Genomic DNA, 22,974 nt, shown 5'->3' with positions numbered 1-22,974 from the left:
TACTGCTGAACGGTGTATCCGGTTCTGGGGTAGAGGAGATGCTCAAAGCGCTGTACTCGACCACCCGAATCGTAGCGCTTGCTGATACATTTGCGTAGGCTGGATTGCTAAACCTAACGGTGAGCATCCCAGTGCCAGTTTGTAGAGGCACGATGCGCGCCCCAGTTGAGCCAGCATACTCAACCGTGAAGACTCCATTGTTGTTGCTGGTGTCAAAAACCGTACGCGTGTCTGATGTCATGGTGCGTTGACTACCATCCAAAAATTGAAGGCGTACGATCAACTCGGAACCTGTGCTGACACCAGCAAAACGCGCCACATCATCTGTGCGGACATAACGAGAGACCACGCCACTGATGGAGACGCTCGAAGGAGGTGGTAAATCAATGGTCAGGTTTCCAAAGCCTGATGCCACACGAGCATTCTCGCAGACACTACCATTGGCCAACACCGAAGACCACGCGGCGTGCACATACGGACCAACACCCGATGCAGCACCCACAGCAACGGACGCTTCGTCTGTGCTCATGGTAATTTGCTGTGAGTCTGAGCTGTTGAACATGAGGCCCAATGCAGCCGTCAGTGGTTCGCGCGTGCCGTCGGCGTAAACCGCAGAAGCCACCATGCGCACGGATGAGCCCTCAGCTTTGAGCGCAGCTTCGACGACTTGCACTCGAACCCGCTCGACCGAGGGCATGGAGCCAACCGTGCCCATGAAGTTTGCGCGCACTTGGCTGATTGCCCGTACGTCCATAGCTACTGCCCGCACACTCGTGCTCAGAACGCTAATAGTGCCAGTGCGACCAAGCTCGGTGGACCCGCGTACGACACGCAATTCGCTGCTCCCCACTTCGATGCCGCGAACACGCACATCTCCGCTCAAATCAGTGGGCCCAGCTTCCACGGACAAGATAGCCGAGGAGGTGGCTTGGATCTGTGAAATGGACAATAAGCTCGTCACATCCCCTTCAAAATTCATACGATGCGCCCGCGCCCGAGAAGCGTGCCAATACTCGCACAGCAGCAGACTGCCAGCCAGCTCCCGAACAGGACACAGCGAGGCTGACAGGGCCAATCCAGTCCTCGACGCGATGTAATTGAGAACGGTCAACAGAAACGGTCAACGGGAGTTCTGGGTACATGACGCGAAATGGAAGTGACAAGACCAAGCTGCGTTCAGTGTCTTCCGCCACAAATGACACAACGCCACTGCCCTGAGTATGGCTGGCTGATAGTGAGAGTCCGACACAACCGGCCTCAATGGTAGCGACATCACTTGCACCTTCGACGCGACATGCCAGCGACGTCAAAGTGTGCGGCACGCGTTGGCCCGAATGCATGACACTCCACGCCCGAAAGGACGCTGCAGAAAAAGCCTGTTCAGTCAGAACGGCCGTATTGACCAACTCGACCTGAGAAAGGTAACCAAGCAGGCCTATGGGCTGATCGGAGCGCGCATATACACGACCTTCACTCTGACTCGCACCATCGCGCGACACGACAATGCCGGGCACAGGAAAGGTCATCTCGCCAGCAGGCACGCGAGTGGCATCCGCGGTATCCAACAACCCGCGCGTTTCGAGTCTGATCAAACTGAACACCTCAACACCGTTCAAGGTACTGGCAGCAGCAAACTGAATCTCAGCTAGTAAGGCAGCCCCGCTGGCATCTACTGGGGCGCTTTGTCCACTCTTGAGCGTGTAAACAAGGCGAACGCTGGTGCCGTTGGGGAGGAGTGCACGTGCACCGCTCCAAATGTTGCTGTCAGCACTGGCATCCTCAATCAAGATGTCAGAGCCTTCGCACGTGACCTGAATGGTGAATCCCCCAATAGCGTACGTTGTGTTGCTGTAGATACGGGCTACGGCAGAGGCACCGGCATACATGCTAGTCTGCGGCAGATCAATCCAAATGTTGTCGGAGATCGCCGTCGCAAGCTGTCGGATGACGCTAATATTGCCTAGTTGGACCTCATCCGGGCTGGCCAAACCAGCCTCAACAGTGATGTGGTCCTCGTCGCTGGCCGTTCCCATGAGCCAAGTTTCACGCAAGCTGAGGGTCACGCTGCAGATGCCATCCATTGCATCGACAGTACACGAGCCAGTAACAGGTTGGCTAGCATCTGTGACAAGGGTTCCGTGTGGGTTTAGCCGCACTGACACGAGTGTGCCTGGCAAAACCTGGGTCGAGCCAACGTCGTCAAAAGCCTGCACATACACGGTTATGCGGCCGTTGTCACCATAAACTACATCAGATGGGCTGGCATATCCGCGCAGCGATGTGGCTGCACGGCGAGCGCTGGTGAAGGATGAGACACCCTGTGCCACCACGGCTGATGCGACAAAGGTACCACTGGCACCCGCGACAACGCTAAAGTCATACTCGCCCCGTGCCACCTGGGTTGGGCCCTCAATAACTACACCACCCAGGCCGGAACCAGAGGCAAGCTGTCCATAAATATATACACTGGAGTTGAAGGTTGGAATGCCACCACAGACTCGATCTGAGTACATGGTTGGTGCTTCCACTTCATACTGGTCACCTTGGCACTCGGTTAGCAGCTGGCACACCCGGTTGCTCGTGGCCGTCGCGTTGGCGGCCACAAACTCAATTTGAAAGTCACATACATCCAAATCTGCACACGTGCGGTCTGACGTTGCTGAAGGGCCTTCGGACTCGTATTCTCTCGTACTGTTGCAGATCGTCAGGTTGTGACACACCGAGTCAGACCAGGGCGTGCATGCCTTTTCCAGATACTGATGAGTCGAACATGTGCTGCAGGCTGTGCAGCTAGTATCGGACACGACCGTGCAGTTTGAGACGGTAAAAGAGCCATTGCCACATGTGCTGCACACCTCGCAAGCAACAGGATCGCCATCGTCAAAGGTTAAACCATCCTCGCACGCAAGCTCGCAAAGTCGATCTGAGGTAGCCGTTGGTGCACTTGATTCGATTTGATCACCCACACATATGGTCAGGTTCTGGCATTGGTGATCAGTGTCGCCGGAGCAGGGGCCCACTTCAAACTCGTGTGCCGCGCAAATGGAGCATGCCTGGCACACCGTGTCGTTGAGGGCTGAGCAGCCGTGAGCCTCAAACTCGCCGCTGTCGCAGGTCGCGCAGGGCTGACACACCGTGTCGCTCGTGTTGGTACAGACTGCGGCCTCAAACTCGCCGCTGTCGCAGGTCGCGCAGGGCTGACACACCGTGTCGCTCGTGTTGGTACAGACTGCGGCCTCAAACTCGCCGCTGTCGCAGGTCGCGCAGGGCTGACACACCGTGTCGCTCGTGTTGGTACAGACTGCGGCCTCAAACTCGCCGCTGTCGCAGGTCGCGCAGGGCTGACACACCGTGTCGCTCGTGTTGGTACAGACTGCGGCCTCAAACTCGCCGCTGTCGCAGGTCGCGCAGGGCTGACACACCGTGTCGCTCGTGTTGGTACAGACTGCGGCCTCAAACTCGCCGCTGTCGCAGGTCGCGCAGGGCTGGCACACCGTGTCGCTCGTGTTGGTACAGACTGCGGCCTCAAACTCGCCGCTGTCGCAGGTCGCGCAGGGCTGACACACCGTGTCGCTCGTGTTGGTGCAGACTGCGGCCTCAAACTCGCCGCTGTCGCAGGTACTGCAGATTTCACAGTGGCTCGCATTCCATGCATAAGTGACGCCCAGAGTACACGACAACCGACATGTGCGGTCGCTTGTTGCCGTGGCTGCAACAAACTCCACCTCGTCGCCCTCACACTCTGTCAAATTGACGCATGTCCGGTCGCTTGTGCTTGTAGCCTCATTCAACACATATTCATCTTCTGTGCAGGTTGTTATCTGTTGGCATTCTCCTTGCTCATCCAGGTATTGGAGACTGTAGTTGCAAGATGCCGTGGCCTGTGCGGTTAGCTCAAATAGACTGTTGGACACGACATCACCCTGTCGTCCGTTTGGCTGGAAGTCAAAACTTTCATTCGCATCTAGCACTAGATCTAGGTCCGGATCATAGATCTTCAGCGTTACCACCTCACCAGCATTGTTGCCACCCACGGCCATCAGGAAAAAGTATTGGTCTCCAAAGTTGAGCATACTTGATACAGTGCCCGAGAGCCGGCCATCGGTAAAGCTGGCGAGTCGAGCGCTTGGGTTGCGTAGGGGCTGACCATTAATGCTGGCGTTTGCCATGAGCTGCATGCTGTTTTGAAACTGATTACCATCTACCTGCCAGTCCGGTTCATTGGCACGCCGCGAACGTGCGTGGGAAATCGACCTTCGCCAGCTTGGGAGGGGAAGTGGGGCAAATAAGTGGCCAAATGTGCTTCCTGGTTTTGAGCACTCTGGTAACTCCTCCAAGTCAAGGAACCCGCTAGCTTCTGATGTCACAAGCTGCAGGCTAAATGTCGGATGCAGTGGCAAGTCTAGGCGCAAGATCTCGCCGTTGGGGCCCAAAACACTATTGACGCGGCTCAGGAGAGTACTGCGATCCCACACTGAGACTTGCACGTTCGTTTCGGGGGCGGCTAAAATGTATCTGCACGTTGTGTCATGGGCATCTTTGCTAAAGGGAATCATATGTGGCATTGAATCCGGCATGGACGGGCGAGGCAGCGTCCGTCGGTCTGGCTGCGGCTTCAAGGTTCTGCGGCGATTGGGTCGGCCCCATGTGAATTGAAATGGTTCCTGCACCAGGCCGTCTTCAGGAATGGTGAGAATGTAGGCTGCGCCAGGCTGAATCGTTGTCAGGTCTGTGGTGAACCAGGTGCCCCCCAATTGGATGGCTGGGTTACCTGTGGGACATGACGGAGGAGTCGGTTAGCTGTTGATCCCTGCGACCACAATTTCCGTTTCCACGGGGGGCAAGGAACATACCAGTACCCACGGGCAGGCGATAGATGGTCATGCCGTTGATTTGTGGCAGTGCGGCTAGACCAAGCGTTAGCTCGACCGCAATGTTGTTTGGGTAGCCAAGTCGATTGAAGCCATTGACGACCGGTATCGTCTGTGAAAGGTTCATGGGGCGGCCACGCAGACACCAAGCTTCAGGGTTTGGATGGCTTGTGTAGAGGCGGAAGAAGGTGCCATAAACGTCCGGCAGGGCACTGGTTTGAAGCCAGGACCCGAGGTAGATGGCCACGGCAAGATTGGCTTCCAGAGTGTCACCAAATGTGGCTGCGGTGAGATTGGGCAGGAAGGGGTCGACGCGCTGGCTGCCACTGCGGTCAAGAACATGGAAAGAGAAAAAGTTGTGGCCAAACGTTAGTGGGATACACTGCTGGCGGAGGGGCAAGCAGATGCGATCTGATGTGTCAGTTCCTTGCGAAGCTTGGTACTGGCTGAGAGAGCAGTCGGTCAGGTTTTGACAGATGGTATCTGTTGACAAATTGCATGGGGCCAGACGATATTGATGGTCCTGACAAGAGGTGCAAGGGTGGCAGACGCCGCTTGGGTGGAGGAAATACCCATCGGGGCATGGCACCAGGGTGGGTGTTGGGGAGGCTGTGGCGGTGGCGGTGGCTGCAGCCGCGGCTTCAACGTCGGCCATGTTTGTCAAATCGCGTTTGCGGCGCAACGGGTGGCGTGCATGATCGTCCTGAGCGACATCCGCGACAGGATCGAGCATGGGATTTGTTTGACGCCACGGGGCGCGCGCCTTGGGGTGGTGTGGCTCAACCGAGGGCTCCAGGTCAGAGGGCAGGTTTTGGCTGGATGAGCGAGAGGGCAGTGGCAGGTCAAAAATGACGGCGCATTGCCTATCAGTGGTTGCAGTGGGAGGTGCAACCTCGACCTCTGGGAGGGAGCACAGATTTCGGACGGGCGCACAGCGTCGGTCCGAGGTTGAAGTTGGGCTTTGGGCTTGATATTCCGAAGACTGTTTACATAATGTGAGGCGCTGGCAGTCACTGGTACCGGGTCGGCGAAAGGTCGAACCGGGGCACGGAGAAAAGGCCGCACTGGCCCCGCACAGCAGGGCGAGCAGCAGGAGGGTTTCAAAGCACACGAGCCATCGGGGTTTGGGGCCGTGGGCGCAAACTTTCCGAACGAGGGAGAATTGTCGGAGCGATGCGCATGAGGCGGCCATGGCCCCGATGATCGGGAACGCGGACTTTTTGCCGTTTGCAGAGGGAGGCGTGTTGACAAGCAATGCCTGCGAAGCACGGGCAGACATTACAGGGAAGACAGCTGATGAGATGGCGGCCAACAAGGAGAAGGTTGAAGCGTTTTTGAGACACATGGGCGCCTGGGGCGACACGGGCACGCTGACCTCGACAATGGTCTTCTCGTTGAATCAAAGTAGCGTTCTGATGATTGGGGGCAGCCCAGATGCGAGACTTTGAGGTGGGGCAGGTCCTAATCGCGCAAGTTTCGAAGCAAAACTCGCAGGTGCGGCGGCGGCGGCGGCTGTGGCAGCAGCAGCAGCAGCAGCAGCAGGGGGTGCATGCACGTTGATTGCTATCTGCTGTTGCTTACACGCATTTACCTCGGCTGCAGCACGCACGGGCTGATGCGCTGTGACAGCGCTGGGTCAGGCATAGGTCAACGGCCGGCTGAATGACTTCCAGCGCAGCCAGCACCGGCAACGGTCAAATAAGGTTGAGTCCCTCTGCTGCTGGCTGCATCGACTTTTTGTCTTGAGATCAGTCGGCTCTTGCTCTCTTTTGTGTGTGAGTGTCTTATTTTTTTTTTTCAAGGTGGACGTTTTGTTGTGTGAGCGATCGACTTTATTTTGGCGCTGAACAAAGGGGCGCGTGGCGCCAGTGTGATGGGGCTTTACCGCGCGGTCTCACCTTAGTGTTTGAGGGGCGTGACCCATAGCGCTGAGCGTCGCTGAACAACTTGCATGCATGCAGATAAAATGGATCCGAACACAGTCTTACATTTTGCTGGCCAATCAATAAAAATGAATAGCTTGACGGTGAAAAGAGCTCTTACGTCAATACACAAAATCACAGAGTGATCAAGATGTTCAAGCGTGATATACGACACACTCCAGCCTCTTGCCTTTGGATCGCACACGCTGGGCAAGACCCAGAGAAGCCACACGGTCCAACCCCGTGTACCATCATTTCCCAACAGCCATCAAGCTTGCCCAGCGACATGATGCACACGCAACTCTGTTCCAGCACCAGCACCACACGTGGCGTAGAAGGGGAAAGCGTTAAGCCAAGCCTTTTGTATTTGACACGTGACGACCCGAAACAAAAGCCGTCAAACTCAACCAGCCATAAGGGTTAGTGTTTGAGTCCAAAAGGGTCCATCCCACCGCGTGGTAGCCACAAGCAAGAAGGCCCCTTTGTACCAACTGGCACGTTCTCAAAGCCACAAGGGAAAGGATGAGGGGAGAGAGAGGAGTAAGGGGAGAGAATAAGGGTTAAGTAAGGGGAGAGTAAGGTGTGGCGGTGCTGGTTGGAGGGTTTCGGCCTTTTTCCTTTTCGGGCTGTTGGGTCAGATTCTTCGGATCGTAACTCTCGTTGCGGTTCGCGCTCGCCGGGTTCCCCCGCCGAAACTAAAAAAGGCTAAACCAAACAAAAACGGCAAAACTTTGAAACAACCCTTGACTGGGAAACAAAAAAGGTACGCTGCCGTTTGTATCGACCCACATGCGCTCACACGATAACACATACAGAGACACACCCGAGACAAAATTCGACAGCCTCGGCATTCCCTTCTGCACCAGAAGCACGCTTTTTTAGGCATGGCCGAGCTCGTGTTGGTTGTGCAACGCTCTCTTCCTGTTGATGTGTGTTGTGACCCCGACACCCGCCGTCCCTTTCTTTCATCGCGACCGGCACGCAGTCCGCGGATAAGAATGCAGCTGTGGCGTTGATGACCTCTCGTTCTGTTTTTTTTTTCTCCTCTCCGTTTGGCAGCCCGTGCCGATCTCGTCACAAGTCTTTCCATCATCTCCCTCACCCGCGCAGCACATGAGCGCGCGCACACATTTATCCATCAACCTCTCTCTCTTCTTCTGCCTTTGACATGGCCTGCGCTTCTCTTGGCTTGTGTTTGCTCGCGACACAACACGGCAACGCAACACGCATCGCAATGACCCCCAACTTCCTTGGCCACCCAATCAAATCCCTGTGCATCCTTTTTGCAAGCATCCTGGGACGTCAACCTCACGCTGCCGCTGTCGCTGCTTGCCACTCGGTTCTTTTCCTTTGTTGCCTTGAATAGTTCAAAACCGAAAATGTCTGCTCAGGTTGCCCCCACCCCCGCGGCCAATGTCGCCCCCGCCTCGTACGGCAGCGCCATGCCCGCTGCTGTTCCTGCCATGCCCATGATGGCCGAGCACCAGCAAAACGCCTCGCTGTACGTTGGCGATCTGCACCCCGAGGTCACCGAGGCTACCCTCTACGAGTTCTTCTCGCAGATGGGCAGCGTCATCTCGATCCGCGTGTGCCGTGACGCCGTCTCGCGCCAGTCGCTCGGCTACGCCTACGTCAACTACCAGCAGCACGCCGATGCCAAGCATGCTTTGGAGGAGCTCAACTTTGAGAAGATTCATGACAAGCCCTGCCGCATCATGTGGGCTCAGCGCAACCCCGCTGCCCGTCGCTCTGGTGCCGGCAACATCTTCATCAAGAATCTGAACAAGGAGATTGATAACAAGGCCCTCTATGACACCTTCTCTGCCTTTGGCACCATCCTCTCGTGCAAGGTCGCCGCCGACGAGAAGGGCGAGTCCCGTGGCTATGGCTTTGTCCACTTCGAGAAGGAGGAGGACGCTCAAAAGGCCATTGACACCGTCAACGGCAAGATGCTGCTCAAGCAGGTTGTGACCGTGACCAAGTTCCTCTCCCGCAAGGAGCGCGAACAGCAGGGTGGCCGCACCTACACCAACATCTATGTCAAGAACCTGCCCGACTCGTACGCCACCAACGACGACCTCAAGAAGCTCTTTGAGAAGTTTGGCACCATCACCTCGACCTTCTTGGCCAAGGACGAGAACGACAAGTCGCGTGGCTTTGGCTTTGTCAACTTTGAGAACTCGGAGGCTGCCAACGCTGCCGTTGAGGCCATGAACGAGAAGGAGATTGAGACCGACCGCAAGCTCTTCGTTGGCCGTGCCATGAAGAAGCACGAGCGTGAACGCGAACTCAAGCGCATCCACGACAAGATCCGCCAGGAGCGCGATGAGAAGAACAAGAACTCGAACCTCTACATCAAGCACCTGCCCGAGGATGTGACCGAGGATGCTCTGCGCGACAAGTTCAGCAAGTTTGGTACCATCACCAGCCTCAAGATCATGACTGACAACAACGGCGACTCGCGTGGTTTTGGCTTTGTCAACTTTGACTCGGCTGATGAGGCCGCTGCCGCCATCCAGGAGATGCATGGCAGCATGATCGATGGCAAGCCCCTGTACGTGGCCCTTGCTCTGCGTAAGGTTGATCGCCAGAAGCAGCTGGCCTCGCGCCGCACCATGCCCGGCCAAATGCCCATGGGCTACCTTCCCTTCATGATGCCCCCGCCCCAGGCCAACATGATGCGCATGGGCAACCGCTTCCCTCCCATGGTCATGCCCAACATGCACATGATGAACCAGTTCATGATGCAGCAGCAGCAGCAACAGCAGCAGCAGCAGCAGCAACAGCATGCCCCCGGCATGAACGGCAACATGCGCGGACGTGGACGTGGCAACCCCAACAAGGGCAACGGCCGCGGCCGTGGTCAGGGTCCCATGCCGTCGCAGGGCCAGCCCATGCCCATGCAGTCTGCTCCCTCCGCCGCCCGCGTCGCTGCTCCGGCTCCCAACAACAACCAGGACGAGTTTGCCAACCTGGCGCACATGACTGATGCCGAACAGAAGAACCTGTTGGGTGAGAAGCTCTTCCCTCTCATCCAGCAGGAGTACCACGAGCGTGCCGGCAAGATTACCGGTATGCTGCTGGGTATGGAGACCGCCGAGGTCCTCAACCTGCTCCAGGATCAGGATCAGCTCAAGCAGCGCGCTCGTGAGGCCTATGACCTCCTTGTCAAGCACGAGTCCAACAAGGCTTAAACGCCCACTCCTGAGGCATTAGGAATCTGCGCCTCGAAGTGCCCCCGTCGCTGACGTGTGCGGCCTCGAGACCACCCCAACAACAGCCCACCACCCATTTTTTTTTTTTTTTTGATGCTTGTTTCGATTATTGATTTTTTTTCATGTCCTGGCTCTGGTTTGCTCCGCAGCGCACGGTATGACTGTCGTGATGCGGGGCCTCGGTCCATTTCCAGGAGCGGGTTATTTAGCATTGTGAGCTTTTGCCTCGGCTCCACTTTGCTTCTTGCCCTTTTTCAATCGATTCATCGCAATTCGCATTTTTTTGCATCTCATCTTCAGCTTGGATAATTTCTCGCCCATAATGTTATTTGATGAACAGAAACGGGTGCAAAATTGGCACTAGAAAAAGATGATAAAAATAAGTTGGCGTAAATTTTGTTGTACACAAAGCCAAAGGGCGAGGCAAGCAAGAACCAAACACAAATTTTCATCACACACACAGTCTGTAAAAACATCAGGCGCGGCCGGGCAAGCAGAGCACATAGAATTTTGATTCTTCTTGCGTGCCGGACAGGTGTTTTTGAAATGGCAAATTACTCGTCCTTGAGCTCCCAAATCATGCGGCGCTCTGAAACAAAAACCAGCACGTCAGCACCACACATACCTCCCAAGCGAGGGAAAGATAAAATGACGAAAATTTTAAAGGGTCCTGAAACATGACTTACGATCAAGCTTGACACCATCGTATTTTTCAACGGCCAACTGGGCGGCGGCCTTCTTTTGGAAAATGACCGACGCCACACCCTCATCCTCAATCTTGACCGTACGCACGCCTTTGGCATCAACAAACTCAGCGCACAGCTCCTAAAAGGCGCAAACGGAAGCATCAGGCTACATGGAGCACAGGACAAGCCGGGAGTTTGTGGTATATGCATGAAGCGCAACAAACCCGAATCTCTTCCTCGGTCACTTCGGGCAGGTTGTAAATCATGACCTTGAAACCACGCTTAATATCCTTAGCCTTTTGCACTGGCGCCGGAGCAGGGGCGGCGGCCCGGGCCGGAACCAGGGCAACTGCAGCGGCAGCTGTGGGCGCCGGGCCACGTTGCTGGCGAGAGGAGAGCAGGGAACGGAGGTCTGTACGCATGGGCAGACATCGACATCCGTGCCGCGAGAAGGCAACGTGCACATGCCCCAACAAAAGCACGAACACAAGAAATAAAAATCACAGATGAGGAAACACGACAGCACGAGCACAGATGAGTGGATGCTCCTGGGTACATGCGGCAGCCAGTTTGTAGCCAGTAGCCAGTGGCAAGCATGAACAGCAAAAGAGGCGGGATGCGGTACTGGCAGTGCAGAGGCTCGTGTCTCGTTTGTCAACCATGACCACCGCCCAACATGTACACACCCTAAAGATTACAAAGCAGGAACATCACCAAATGTCGACAAAGTCACGTCGAGCAAATCAGCGTCAGCATGCCTTGAGCAAGACAAGACCATGTGCGGGTAGAGAAAAGGGTGTGGTCAATGGTGTCCGTGTGTCCCAAGTTCCCGAATGAAATCTTATGCCGGATTGCTCGGTCAACGTCTTCAGCAGCCAGCATCGCTTGAATGCGTCGGCTCGTATATCAAGGGCAGGGGGCTTGTGCACAGACGACAAGCATCGAGGGAGCACGGAACAAAGTCCCGCCGCATGGGACAGTGACACGGGGTCTCGCAACCAACGTCTTTACGAGCCAGCCCTACAAGCCACCTTGATTGCAAGAGCAGGCCAAGCCTGTCCCAGTGGCTTGCGGGCGGTCGCTGTCTCAGACGCGACGCCGTGCCAGCCCTTACAGCAAAAAATGAACAAGCAAAAACTTGGCGGTCCTTGGCAGCAAGGTCAAGTTTCCAACTAAACCCGGGCCTGCCTTGCTGTCTGACACTTCGGCGACGCTGCTCACAGCGGTGGTGTCCGCCCGAGGGCAGGAGCCGGTGCATCAGCCCATCCGTGCCATGCGCATGGTGATGGCAGGTCGAGTCCCAGCACATGGAGAGAGTACAAGCCGAAAAGGCTGTCTTTTCTCTCGTGAGTCAGTCCGTGCCACCCCAGTGGCGGGTGGCTTATGGACCACACCCACCCGGCGCCCTTGGTGGTAGCAAAGCCGGCCGTCATGGCCGGCTTCGGCAAGCACGCTCCGTTGCTCAATTCCAGTGCAATCATTCTGGAAGCCTCGATTTGCGGCATCAAGCTTGGCGCAAGCGCTGGCTCACCACCTCGATGCGTGTCATCTTACCCCGCCCACCTTTCAAGTCCACCGACTCCCCCCATCCTCAGATGCAACATTGCTGCGCTGGTGCCAGGTGTGTTGCGCGATCATTCAGCATGGTGGAGGTCGGGAGACGGACCGAGCCGATCCTCCTGTCTTCGTCATTGTGTTGAAAAGGGCCCCAAAGATTGCGAGTCTGCATCAACGTACTGGCTGACGGGCTTTGCGGAGGGCCATAAGGCCCGGGTCTGTGGCCAAGTCGTTGACGACGCGCACCTTCAGGCTCTTGGGGGCCAGGGTTGGGGGGGCTGCGACCACGGCCGTGCGGCCAGCGCGACCACCACGAGAGCCACGGCCACGCGTACCGCGGCCGCGGCCACGCCCACGTCCCTCGGGTGCCGCAGGCTTGCTATTCTGGCTGGGCTTGCCGTTACCCTTTGCACGTTTCGCGCCGTTTTCTCCCGCCTTGGAAGGGGCGCGCTTGGCCTTCAGCGACGCCTGAAGCTCATCCAGTGACTTGTTCACATCCATGATCCTGGTCTTCGAACAGGATATCAAATGCAATGCAAGGCAAAAACAGAGCCAAGAGGGGAAGCAGGCAGCGGGGAAGGGTGCTCCAACGTCCGAGAACGGCGGTCCGGCGCACAAGTCGCTGCTCGTTCTTTCCGTGAGTGTGTGTGATCAGTTAAGTGAGAGACCGAGAGCTGCACAAAGTACTGATACAGCCGCAATAACTTGACCAAGACCCCAAAAGCATATCGCACTATGTGCATGTCTTTCTCCTCTAAGTGATAAGCTTTCTTCACAAAGTCCGGTTAACGGTGTTGCGCCTTTTCGAAAAACGTAAGACAAAGGGAGAAAAAAATCTGCTGATAGCGTTTGCTTATGATCGCCTTGTTACCAAATTATAGTCTACGTCTTCTGAGGTTTGAACCCTGTCTCGTGTACTTTTTCTTTTCTTGACCGACAGGTGTGTCAGAGCGGCTCAGCCAGGGTCGAGTGACCGCTTCGTCGCGCTTCCTTTGAGGGCAGCCCTGCCGCGTGTTGTGGTCGTGGTCACAGGCGGCACAAGGAACATTGCTGAGGCACTGCCCTTTTGGTCCGCGTGGGCCCTGCCTCTGGGTCCAGGGGACGATGGACAGAGCCTCAGCTGCACGTGATTTCGCTTCAGCGTTCTGAAGTCGAGCGAGCTGTGTCCTGTTGTCGACTTGTCGCCAGCCCGCAGCGCGCTTGGCATGAGCTGGTGTTGTGGCAGTGCTTCGTGTCTTGTTTCCTTTCCACGTGCTATACATCAACTCTTTCTCATATGCTCTTGCTCATCCGCTCTCTTCGGTGCTTGCTGCCCACGTTGCCTGACTTTTTTTTTCCCTTGCCCCGACCACAGAATGGCCCAGCGTCTTACCTACCGCCGACGCCTGTCGTACAACACCCGCGGCAACCGCCGTCGCGTGTAAGTCTTGTTTGGCACCTGAATTGGTTTGGTGCTGCGGACCATCTCTTTTATGCGGCACCATATCTCAGGGAGGAAGACGAGATGGGCCGATGTTTGAGCCGATGCAGGGTCGCTTCTCGTACATAGGTTTTACCACGAAGCGGTGCTCACTCTTGCTTTACGCATCCTTTTTTTTCTTTGTTGTTGCTGTGTGTGATGCTCCGTGCAGTGTCAAGACGCCCGGTGGCACCCTGTCGTACCTGTACGTCAAGAAGCCCGTCTCCGCTCCCAAGTGCGGTGACTGCGGCCTCAAGCTTCAGGGCGTGCCTGCTCTGCGACCAAAGGCCTACATGGGTCTGAGCAAGCCCCAGAAGACCGTCAACCGCGCCTATGGTGGTTCTCGCTGCCATCTCTGCGTCAAGCAGCGGTAGGTTATCATCGCTGTTCAACGCCTTGTCTAGTCGTTTCAGTCGTTCTTTTTTTTCGGTGCGACCTCAGGTGCGTCGCTTGTACTCATGTCATTGTGTACGTCGCATGTCATGGTCCTCTAGCATTGTGCGTGCTTTCCTGGTTGAGGAGCAGAAGATTGTCAAGAAGCTGACTCAGAAGAAGTGAGCTATCTGATCTTTAAGTTCGACCATCTCTTTCCTACAGCCGTCTAAAATGTGGTCTTGTTATCGTCAATTGAAGCAAAGCCACGTGCATGCGTTTCTCCCTGATAGCACTCCATGTTTACCTCTGATTTATCTGCCTGAGGTGCTTGAGGTGCATCAGTTGGTCATATTTGTGTTTCTTGTCGTGCCGTATGGTGTGCCGCGCGCGCGCAAACTTGGGGGTGGGGTCGACGGCGGGGTGTGCGGTTGATTTGATAACAGCCGGGCTGGCTGGCTGAGGTTGGCATACCATACATTTGGCAGCAGGCAAAATGGACATTGGGGATGCTTCAAAGTCAATTTCCATTGCTTGATGCAAAGTGAACCGGGGCATGTCATGGGGTCTACTCGTCCTTAAACTCGGCGGCCCGACGCTCGGCAAAGGCCTTCATGCCCTCGCGGCGATCGGCCTGCGGTACAGATGGCAGTGAGGTGCATGAGTTATTTCCTTGAGCAGGATAGCGGTCGAGGCAGGGTGGCGTGTGGTTTGAAGGTTGACAAACCCACCGTGGCAAAGGAGGAGTGGAAGAGACGCTTCTCCAGGTGCAAGCCCTCAGCGAGGCTCAGCTCTTGCGCTGTGAACACAAGGCAAAGCAGGTCAGAGTAGCTCCTAAGAGGCCTGGCTCCTGTAGCCAACACGAAACACAGGGCGGCGGCGGCGGCGGCGGCTGGTTATGTTTGCAACGTACACTTGTTGACGGCTTCCTTGGCCATCTGCAGCACGGGCTGGGAAAAGGCACCGATGCGCTCTGCCAACTGTTGCAAAATACGGATGCCATCGTGGGTCAGATGTCTTGGATTGCTTGAGAGAAAGAGGAGAAAGAGGAGTAAAAATTGCGGAGAGAGGCTGGTGACGTACCTTGATGGTCTCAGGCAGTAGTTGGTCCCCCTCAAACACTTTGCTGACCAGGCCGATGCGCTCGGCTTCACTGGCGGAAATGTGGTCACCTACAGTGCGCAAAGGAAGTGAGCACAATGCGAGAGCTGAAGCGCCGGTATGTGCTCCGCTGGAAACACAGCTGCGTACCTGTGAGCACGAGTTCCATGGCCTTGGACTTGCCAATGGCGCGCGTCAAGCGCTGCGTGCCGCCCGCACCTAAAACCAAAACCATCAAAGACACAGCGGAGGAGCATGATGAGGAGGAGTTTGGAAAAGAAGAAAATCAAAACAAAAGTCCGTTGAAGAAACCGAAGAGAAGCCCCCAAAACACAAAACAGAGTTGACAGAAAGATGGCACGGTAGCAGTAAAAGAGGATGGGATGCGCGTGGCTCAGGCATCACAGGCAAATGGCCTAGGTGTATGTCTACGAACCGGGAATGGTGCCAAGCTTGATTTCGGGCTGGCCAAACTTGGCCGAGCTGCTGGCATAGATGATGTCGCACATCATGGCCAGCTCACAACCACCACCAAACTAAGAGCGCGGGCCCAGCCGTCCTCATGATGAGCAGGCCTCGAGTCGTGTGGAGGTGGATTGCTAGGACAGTGCCTGCAGCTGTTTGCCTGCACAGGACCCGGGGAATTTTGCATCAGAGAGATGCCTATACGTACTGCAAAGCCATTGACAGCAGCAATGACAGGCTTGGTGCAGCGCGTGACACGGTCCCAGTGGGAGAGGAAGTTGCCCTACAGATTGCAGCCATAGCAAGTTTGGCAGAATAAGGAAGGCAATCCCTGCGTATGGACAAGGCAAAGCAATAGAGCAAGAAAAAGCCTCGACCCGGTTGCCGGTCAACACATACCGAGTAAACGCCGATGAAGTCGCGATCGGCCATCTCCTTGATGTCGGCGCCCGCTAAAGGCAGAGCGGGCATGCGATTCAAATGAAACAAGGATGCACGAGCACGGTAAGCGGGGTATGTCTGCTCTGCTCGTCGGCCAGACGGGTTCTCGAGCCGCCGAAGGATACACACCTGCAAAAGATTTGCCATGGCCAGTGATGACAATGGTGCGCACGTCACTGTTGGCCTCAAAGTCGTCCAGAACCGTGTTCATTTCGGTCATGAGGTCATCGCACAGCGCATTCAGGGCTGCGATTGGTGCGGACGCGTTGAAGAGTCGGGGGTGAGGTTGTCGGGGGAACCTGGGGGCCCCGCGTGACGGACAGGGCCAGTCCACTGTCTTGGGCTCTTGCAAGCTGCGAGGGCAAGCCTTGCATGACTCACCTTTGGGGCGATGGAGGGTGATGACGCCGACCTGGTTGTTCGAGCCCGTGCGCTCGACCAGGATGTTGTTGAAGGTGCCTGCGCTGGCGCCTAACGCAACCGAGAAGCAAAAGACCGTGGGAGCGCACAAATGCCAGCAATTCAGATGAGTCAAGGCACGGACCGGTTATGTCGGGTCATAGAAGCTGAACTCACTCATCAAACGACGAGTCACCATCAAGGGCGCGGCAACGCCGCGGCACATGCGAACCAGAGAGGCAGCCATGACTTTCAGTTTTGTCGTATCAACTAGCCAGCAGAATGCCAAAAGCAACAGCATCAGTGGATATTCTACACACCAGCACCATACCCTATTCTCAAGCAGTGCTGCTGCCCCACTGCCCACCGCCGTCTACCACCGCTGCCCTCCCCTCCCACTGCCACTGTTCAGGACCACACCTTTCCCCAAAAAAATTAAAAAAACAAAAAAACACTCGGTCGCAAGTCACCACCACAGAAAACGTCAGAAATTCAATCAAAGGAGCAACTTCATCTACATTAACTGCTCAACTCGTGCCATCAACTGAAGCTAAAGTCTTTAACACAACCGCATAAAGTCTTATTTCAGCGTAGAATACCTTGAGCTATTACCAGACGGACCATTGTTCTATCATTTGGTAGCCGTGGTCAGCGTTTTTCCCGCCAAAAAAAAACAGCAACAACAACAACAACAACAACAACAAGTCAGTCAGATGGAGACCGGCTCGGCTGGAATGTGGGGGAAAAGGGCAGCGCCGCTGGCCCCGTCTGAGGTTTTCTGGACCAAGGGGCATCGTGGAAGGTGGCATGGATTCGTGTGGTCTTATGGTCTTCTGCATGCCAAAGAAGTTGTGGTGATTGGAGGTTGTTGAGCTTTTTGTGAATAACATCTCATGCGCCCCGCCCCCCTTGGTCCTGTGCTGGCGCCTTTGCTTAGCTCGCCAGCAACAATGACGGATCAGCGACGCCAACGTGAGTGAAGCGCGCAAAGCGAGCAAAAACAGCAAAGGCAGCATGACTTGTGCTCATTTGGTTCTTGGCCTGCCTGCTCGATACGGGCTCTGCTTTCGTGGAGTTCAGAGTATGAGGATGCCTTCCACATCCATGCTGGCCCCGCCGGGTCGCTAAGCCTGCCACAGTGCGGCAATGCTCTCCGTAGCCTTGGCTTCAACGTCTCTGACGGCGAGGTGGCCACCTCAGGTCAGGTTCTACTGCCCGCTTGACAGCTTTTTCTTTCATTGACGCCGAGGGCGTGCCGTGCCGTTTCTGCCTTTGTTGAGATGTCAACTCACCTCAATCGTACGGGGTCTGTCAATGAAACTAAAATTAGCGGGTGGATCGACCAACCTTCAAGCGTTCCTGACGCTGGCACAAACCTTTGCGGCCCGCGGTGCTCCCTCGGATGATACATTGTATGCAGCCTTCCGGTACGCACCCTGACCTGTCAATGGTGCATCTCTGTCGAGCCGCCCCCTCCCCACCCCCCTTCTCCAACATCCAGACTGGCCCAGAGCTTTGTCGCAAGGGTGAGCATCTAATCTCATGGGACGGATTCCACCCACTCTGCATCTATCTCTGACTCAAGAGTGTTTGACAAGCTTGGCAATGGCACCGTCCCGGCCAAGGAGTTTGCTCAGTATTCGCAGATTCTTGGCGATCGTCTCTCTGATGCTGAGGTTGCCCAGCTCATGCAGCACGCCAACAGCGGCAGCATCAACTATGAAAGTTCGTTTCGTGCACATGATCTAGCTCCTTCTCTTCATCGGCTGTGCGGCCACGCTCACATGTGATCACGACATCTCCGTAGAGCTTATCGATTCGTTCAAGAAGTCGGCGTAAAGGCGCGAAAAGCCTGACGACCCCCGTCTTGCCTCTCTCTGAACGGAGCGCAGCGGCGTCTGAGCCAAACAGCCTCTGTTCTTTGCACAGTTCAAGAGATATGCCTGCGTCCCTTCCTTTTTTTTTTTTGCTTCTTGTCAACCCTGGCATGCTGCCGTTTGTGGCCGCATGGTCATTGTGCCACAATCACCGTCCATATAGTCTGTTTTTAGTGTTTTTTTGTTGTTTTTCGTCGCCGCCTTCATCAGATTTGCTCGTTTTGACTCGTTTCGTGATCAATGTACAACCTCCAATCAACAAAGGGAGCTTTTCTTTTCTTTGTTGTGCTTCAGTAAGTGGCCGTCAAGCCCTGGTCATCATCCGTCGCGCAGTTACTCGGATGAATGACCCAAGAAATTACTTTTTTTGTTGTGTGTGTGTGACGGGTCATGGCAGAATTCTTCTGTCGTGATCAATTCGTTGAGAACAGCGTTGAAAATGGCTGGATCATCAACGAAAGGGGGAGGGGATATTATGCTTTAAAAAAACGGGAAAGAATAAAAGAGGCAAGGGAGCAGAAGGAAAATCACAAGAGTCAGAAGAGGAGCAAAGCCCCTACAGATGTATTCTCTGATGAAAAGAAAAAGAGGGGAGAAAAAGAGGGGAAGGCAAGCAAGAACGCAACTCGATAATAATGAAAGTGCCCTTAGGACACTGTGGCATGGCCGGCACGGCCTTCGACAAACATGTTGGACATCCATCTCAACATATGAAGCAAAGAATATGAGCACACACACACGCACGCACGCACACACGACTCCAATGAATACAAAATCGCACATGCGTGCGTGCGCTCACGAGAGACCACGACTGCCAAAGGCCTCCAAGGCACAGCCGGTCTCGATCAAACATGGGTTGTACTAAACAAAAAACAAAAACAAAGAAACGAAGCACACACATGGAAAACAAACAAGCACGCCCGCACGCCCGCCCGCCCAGCTTGAGACAAAGAGGGGCTTTAAAGCGCCAGTGCGAGAATAAGAGGAATGAACGAGTGCAAACAAGTCCAAGATCTAAAACTGATCATTTGAAGCCAAATCACACGCCTCGGTAGCCTTGAGCGAACCGTTGCGACGTCGCGTCATGGCAGTTTTCTTGGCAATTTTGGTATCATCGCACAGTAACAGCTTGCCATTGTCGTCGGTAATTTGGCCCTCTTTGTGTTTCTGCAAGTGGTACTCAAGGCCAGGGGCGGAGCGGAAGCTTTTCCCACAGCCACGGACGGGACAATCCAACGCAGCGTTTTTGTTGGCGTTGTGAACAGTCCGAACGTGGTAATAGAAACCGGCCGAAGAGCTGAAAATCTTATCACAGCCCGGCGCGGGACACTCGCGAGGGTACTTGGAAGAGCGCCGTGCCTTGCGGCGGGCCGACTTTGATTGTTTAGCGGCGGGCTCGCCACTACCACTGCGGGTTGCAGTGGAGGTAGGAAGATTCGCCTGACCACTGCGATTTGAGGCCGTAGGGCCTCGCTTGCCGGCCACCATGGACCCCGATGAGGGACCACGCTTGCCGGCCACCGCATGCACAGATGCACCGTGCCCACGCTTACCAGCGGAAGGTCGACGTTGACCCCCAGCGCCAGCATGGCCCCCGCTCCCCTTGGAGGGAGCGCGCTTCGAAGCCACATGTGACGAGGGGGGAGGGTTTTTCGAGGGCAATCCCTTGGCAGCCATGCGCGCCGATCGACGAAGGCCGGTGAAAGGGAGGGGCTTTGCAAAATCATCAGCAGGGGCAAAGGTGGACGCTGTGGTACCCGAAGAACTCAACAAACCCGAGCCCACGGTTGTGGTGGCGGTAGGGATCGGGGGTGCAGCGCCGGAGCTTCCGGACAACAAACGAAGTTGCGCGTGGGCTCGACGGGTCATGATACGATCGAGTGTCTCACGCACGCCAGGAACGTCCGTGCCGGCTGGAATCGAGGGCATTGAAGGGATCTTCCCGTCCAATGCCTCGGCAATGGATTGAACAGAAGCTTCCTCATGCATTTGCAGCATGATGCTGTCGAGATCGGCGTTGGTGGTGACCACTGAGGACCCCATGCGGTTACCCAAAATGGAGAGCGCGTCGCTGGACAGGGGCGTTTGTCCTGCATTCAACAGCGGCTGGTCCATGCCATTCAAGTCGGCGATGGCCTGGGCCTGGGCAATGGCAGCATCGGCCTGATCCATAATGTGCGTCGACTGCGTGGCAGTGACGGTCGGCAGGCCCATACCACCGGCAAAGCCCATATTGCTGTTGCTGGTCATGTTGGCGCTCGAGCTACTGGCAACGTTGCTGCCAAAAGTTGGCAACAAACTGGACGAGGCCAGCGAGACGAGGTTGGGCGAGGGATGGGACAGGCTGGTGCTGCCAGTGGCGGTCGTGACGGCGGCCAGGCCAGCAAGGTTGACGCCCGAGTCTGTCGCCGAAGGGCCACGACCGTGACCAGTTGTGCTGTTCGAGGCAGACGAGGCGACAGACGAGGCAGAGAGGGCGGGCTTGCTGAGAATCATGTCGTCGAGCGCCTTGCCCGCGCTAGAGGATGCTAGCGGTTCAGTGCTTTGACCCGCGTTGATGGTGGGCAGGAGGTCTGACATGATGGGGGCTGATGTGGCATCAGTGGTAGGCAAAGCTGAGGCTGCAAATGAGGGTGATCCCATGCCCACGCCGGTACCAACGCCCATCACGGAAGGGGGCGGAGCAGTTTCTGACAAGGCTGTGAGATCGTCAAAACTGGCGGTACTCGCCGGGTTTGCCAAGCTTCCCATGGCTGCTGAAGCATGAACGTGGGGATCCACCACGGCTGCGTTGTTGACCGAGGGGGTACTGGCATGACTCAAAGTGCCAAGTGGAGTGGAAGGATCTCCAACGTTGGATAGGGCGGTGTCTGGGTTGGCCATGGCCAGTCCATCCATGTTGCTGTTGGCATCAGGCTGCAGCCCGGGCATACGAAAGGCATGATTGGAGGAAGCGCCAAGCGTATCAACAGCCTCGGGAAGAGGGACGACGTTGGCGGGCAGCGTGGTAGCTGCGCTGGCCAGGATGGTGGTTTGCGGATCCGTTTGCAGACGAATGACCTGCTCCTCCAGAGCGCTATCCAGTGTTTGGGCAGCGTGAGCATGGGCTTGCGCCTTTTGACGAGCAGCCACTTCGAGTTGAGCGTGCATCTGCGCTTCCGAGTCGGCGCGTTGGTGTTCCTCGACGACGTTCTGGGTACAGTTACCATTGAGAGCCTGTGTGAGGGCTGAGTTTTTAATGAGCTCGGCCTGCTGGCGCGCAGCGGCATGTTGATCGGCCTGCCGCTGCAGGTTCATGGAGCAGCTCACGTGGGCCTCCATGGCAGTGATGGTTTCCTCGGCAGCCATTTGTTGCATGACGACGGGGTCGGTCACAAGGTTCATTTTGTGGGCATGGTGCACGTCGTTGGAACTACCCGAGCCGGTTGAATCGAGCGAGGGGAGGGACAGGTGGGAGGTTGACGAGGGTACAGGCCCTGACAAGGCCGCAGGCGGCATGGTGCCAGGCACGAGATTGCTGCTGCCCGAAGGCAAAGGGGGCGCGAGGGCCGACGGAAAATTGGACTTCTGTGTGGATAAATCAGAGTTCAAGCAGAACAGGTCCATCGGATACGGCAGCGAGGCGGGGTGAGCAGAAAAGAAAATGAGCTGGGGGATGCGAGGAAGCCAAGGGGGAAGTGGTGTCTGTTCTAAGTGGTGTGCGGGTCGAGGGATGCGGTGTTGGGATGCGACGTGATGAAAAGAGAATGGGTGGTGAGCTTTGTTGAGTGACGAAGAGCGGCGAGGAAGACAATGTTGACAGACAGAGGATGCGCCCAACTGATCTGCCCCGCAGGATCCCACTTGACCAACCACGTAAGGCAGCAGCGATGGACCAACAGTCAAAGAGGGACACAAAGGGCCCAAAAAAAAGGGGGCAACAATCACGAGCAAGACATGCACGCGCAAGAGGGGGCAGCGAATGGGAATGACGACAAAAGGTGGAGGCAAGTCAGAGCAAGGGAAAATGAAAGCCCCACCACGCAATCTTCGTCGAGAACAAAAGACTGAGAGTGGTTGGCTGCATGCATTCTCTCGTGTCAGCAAAAGTGATGTGGACACCACGCAGAGGAACAACGAGGAAGAAAAGGAAAGAAAACTCTGACAAAAAGGACAAGCATGCATGTCCACGAGCCAAAAGCAGCCAAGATCGCCCAAGCATCCTTGGGAGGAGACAAGGGGGAGGCGCAGGGAAACGAGTTCCGCAAAACTTGGATCCAACAAGAAAACACGGGAATCAGCCAGGCGCCATGCGGCGCCTTGTCCCACACGAGTGATCCACCAGCGCTCTTCCGTTGAACACGTGAAGAGGGTAGAGGTGGAGGAGGGAGAGGGGGATCACAGGCTGGGGTTCGCCAAGCGTGAAAAAAAAGCAAAAGCGACAATGGGGCACATGGTGTGGGGGAAACAGGCAGGCAGACCCAAGGGCGTCGAATGCACGAGCGAGCGGAATCAGACAAGAAGACACGGCGACACTCAAAGACAATGAAGGTGAAAGCGTGTGTCCATGGGTGCCAAGTGTTGCGTGAATGAATGCACAAGGAGACGGGTGATGATGCTTGACTGAATG

The 22,974-nt window shown here is 55.8% G+C and overlaps 7 protein-coding genes across 7 annotated transcripts in view; 3 read left to right on the top strand and 4 right to left on the bottom strand.

Moving 5' to 3' along the window:
• Positions 1-6,422, bottom strand: part of MONBRDRAFT_23706 (uncharacterized protein) — a gene marked incomplete at both ends in the record, with an annotated part of 12,947 nt that extends 6,525 nt beyond the window's left edge. The window contains 7 exons of the mRNA XM_001743746.1: positions 4-107; positions 278-966; positions 1,487-4,205; positions 4,671-4,771; positions 4,854-5,734; positions 6,247-6,332; positions 6,360-6,422. Of these exons, the coding sequence (XP_001743798.1) occupies positions 4-107; positions 278-966; positions 1,487-4,205; positions 4,671-4,771; positions 4,854-5,734; positions 6,247-6,332; positions 6,360-6,422 (4,643 nt within the window). The remainder of the gene's footprint in view (positions 1-3; positions 108-277; positions 967-1,486; positions 4,206-4,670; positions 4,772-4,853; positions 5,735-6,246; positions 6,333-6,359) is intronic.
• Positions 6,423-8,265: 1,843 nt separating this feature from the next.
• MONBRDRAFT_6550 (uncharacterized protein) lies at positions 8,266-9,987 on the top strand (the record flags this gene model as incomplete). The annotated part of the gene is made up of 2 exons (XM_001743991.1): positions 8,266-9,501; positions 9,532-9,987. The coding sequence occupies 2 exons, from the start codon at positions 8,266-8,268 to the stop codon at positions 9,985-9,987; spliced, it is 1,692 nt and encodes a 563-aa protein (XP_001744043.1).
• Positions 9,988-10,383: 396 nt separating this feature from the next.
• MONBRDRAFT_36274 (uncharacterized protein) lies at positions 10,384-12,752 on the bottom strand (the record flags this gene model as incomplete). Its single annotated transcript, XM_001743745.1, has 3 exons — positions 10,384-10,833; positions 10,919-11,107; positions 12,432-12,752. 3 exons carry the CDS (start codon positions 12,750-12,752, stop codon positions 10,669-10,671), a joined length of 675 nt encoding a protein of 224 aa, XP_001743797.1. The 3' UTR covers positions 10,384-10,668.
• An 849-nt stretch (positions 12,753-13,601) lies between these two features.
• Positions 13,602-14,357, top strand: MONBRDRAFT_35008 (uncharacterized protein). Its single transcript, XM_001743990.1, has 3 exons — positions 13,602-13,671; positions 13,883-14,080; positions 14,205-14,357. The coding sequence occupies exons 1-3, from the start codon at positions 13,607-13,609 to the stop codon at positions 14,266-14,268; spliced, it is 327 nt and encodes a 108-aa protein (XP_001744042.1). The 5' UTR covers positions 13,602-13,606; the 3' UTR covers positions 14,269-14,357.
• Positions 14,358-14,590: 233 nt separating this feature from the next.
• On the bottom strand, positions 14,591-16,760 carry MONBRDRAFT_18132 (uncharacterized protein). The gene is made up of 11 exons (XM_001743744.1): positions 16,666-16,760; positions 16,471-16,560; positions 16,219-16,335; positions 16,048-16,100; positions 15,857-15,931; positions 15,620-15,719; positions 15,334-15,402; positions 15,166-15,254; positions 14,996-15,062; positions 14,814-14,881; positions 14,591-14,716 (listed from the first exon to the last, which is right to left on the bottom strand). Exons 1-11 carry the CDS (start codon positions 16,733-16,735, stop codon positions 14,651-14,653), a joined length of 864 nt encoding a protein of 287 aa, XP_001743796.1. The 5' UTR covers positions 16,736-16,760; the 3' UTR covers positions 14,591-14,650.
• Positions 16,761-17,381: 621 nt separating this feature from the next.
• MONBRDRAFT_31594 (uncharacterized protein) lies at positions 17,382-19,447 on the top strand (the record flags this gene model as incomplete). Its single annotated transcript, XM_001743989.1, has 5 exons — positions 17,382-17,460; positions 17,569-17,688; positions 17,819-17,915; positions 18,074-18,213; positions 18,763-19,447. 5 exons carry the CDS (start codon positions 17,382-17,384, stop codon positions 18,996-18,998), a joined length of 672 nt encoding a protein of 223 aa, XP_001744041.1. The 3' UTR covers positions 18,999-19,447.
• On the bottom strand, positions 19,380-21,863 carry MONBRDRAFT_23700 (uncharacterized protein; the record flags this gene model as incomplete). The annotated part of the gene is made up of 1 exon (XM_001743743.1): positions 19,380-21,863. The coding sequence occupies one exon, from the start codon at positions 21,861-21,863 to the stop codon at positions 19,380-19,382; it is 2,484 nt and encodes an 827-aa protein (XP_001743795.1).
• Between the last annotated feature and the right edge of the window lie 1,111 nt (positions 21,864-22,974).

This window comes from Monosiga brevicollis, genomic scaffold (genome assembly GCF_000002865.3).
Source record: "Monosiga brevicollis MX1 MONBRscaffold_4 genomic scaffold, whole genome shotgun sequence".
Lineage (NCBI taxonomy): Eukaryota > Choanoflagellata > Craspedida > Salpingoecidae > Monosiga > Monosiga brevicollis.
This window is presented reverse-complemented; position numbering and strand designations above follow the sequence as displayed.

Coding starts and splice junctions, on each gene's coding strand:
- MONBRDRAFT_35008 (XM_001743990.1), top strand. CDS start 13,607: ATGGCCCAGCGTCTTACCTACCGCCGACGCCTGTCGTACAACACCCGC. Junction 13,672..13,882: donor CGCGGCAACCGCCGTCGCGT/GTAAGTCTTGTT, acceptor TGCTCCGTGCAG/TGTCAAGACGCCCGGTGGCA. Junction 14,081..14,204: donor CATCTCTGCGTCAAGCAGCG/GTAGGTTATCAT, acceptor ATGGTCCTCTAG/CATTGTGCGTGCTTTCCTGG.
- MONBRDRAFT_18132 (XM_001743744.1), bottom strand. CDS start 16,735: ATGGCTGCCTCTCTGGTTCGCATGTGCCGCGGCGTTGCCGCGCCCTTG. Junction 15,720..15,856: donor CTGCTGTCAATGGCTTTGCA/GTACGTATAGGC, acceptor CCGCGCTCTTAG/TTTGGTGGTGGTTGTGAGCT. Junction 15,403..15,619: donor CAAGCTTGGCACCATTCCCG/GTTCGTAGACAT, acceptor TTTTGGTTTTAG/GTGCGGGCGGCACGCAGCGC.